Source organism: Corvus brachyrhynchos, unplaced genomic scaffold (genome assembly GCF_000691975.1).
Source record: "Corvus brachyrhynchos isolate BGI_N302 unplaced genomic scaffold, ASM69197v1 C11717109, whole genome shotgun sequence".
NCBI classification, from domain to species: Eukaryota; Metazoa; Chordata; class Aves; order Passeriformes; family Corvidae; genus Corvus; species Corvus brachyrhynchos.
This window is the reverse complement of record NW_008245360.1, coordinates 1-838: the sequence shown is the minus strand read 5'-3', so window position 1 is coordinate 838 and position 838 is coordinate 1. Positions and strand designations below refer to the sequence as shown.

General features: G+C 53.6%; 1 protein-coding gene across 1 annotated transcript; it reads right to left on the bottom strand.

Moving 5' to 3' along the window:
* Positions 1-4: 4 nt before the first annotated feature.
* FAM32A (family with sequence similarity 32 member A) lies at positions 5-462 on the bottom strand (the record flags this gene model as incomplete). The annotated part of the gene is made up of 2 exons (XM_008642094.2): positions 145-462; positions 5-55 (listed from the first exon to the last, which is right to left on the bottom strand). Coding segments are annotated over exons 1-2 (243 nt in total), but the record flags the coding sequence as incomplete, so codon positions are not given.
* Positions 463-838: the final 376 nt, after the last annotated feature.

The following is an 838-nucleotide window of genomic DNA, read 5'->3' as shown; positions in this document are numbered from 1 at the left end:
CCTCCACTCGCTGCTTGTGGGTTTTCGACGCTTTCTTCAGGATCCGCTCCATTTGCTGCAGGAGACACACAAGGGCCGCTTACTGCCGGCCCTCGCAGCCCCCTCAGCGGCCCCAAGGGCTGGCGGGGGTTTTTAAAGCCTTACCCGCTTCTCCTGCATCTTCTCGAAGGCCACCTGCGCCGGGGTCCGCTTGTCCAGCCCGTGCTGCTTCTCCTCCTCCTGCTTCTTGCTGCTCACGATCTGAGCTTTGTCTTTCGCCTTCTTCTTCTTCTTCCTCCGCTTGCCGGCCCCCGGGGCGCCCCCGCTGCCCTTCAGCCGCAGGGGACCGCGCTCCATGAGCTCTACCAGTTTCTACTCTCTATTCTGACCCCGCTTTATGCAGTCCAAAACCCATGAAATCCATTGGTTTAACCTTCATTGGTCCCAAGCCGGACAGCTCTTAGTAGCTGGTTTCCTACTGGATACGGATTTCTTCGCCTCTGATGTTAATTAAGTCTTCACTCCTGGATTTCCTTATCAGCCTTTTCCGGACCAGGTGTCTCCAACCAGGGCAGCTCTGGAGTAGATGTTCGCTGATGTTTGCTGATGGTTCGTCAATGGCCCTTGATGGCCTTTATCTCTTGTGTTATCTCTTGTGCTGTTCTCAGTCCCCTGAGATGCTAAACTCATCAGGCCTCACCTGGTGGGAAAATGCTTTGGAAAGAAACTTCCTTCCCCCGGGGCAAAGGCGAACAAATGTGACTAAAGTTATAAAATAAGAGTTTTAAACTTGGAATATTTTCCAACAGGAGGGGATCTTGAATCGCCCCAAACCGGGCCAGGAGACACTTCAGAGACA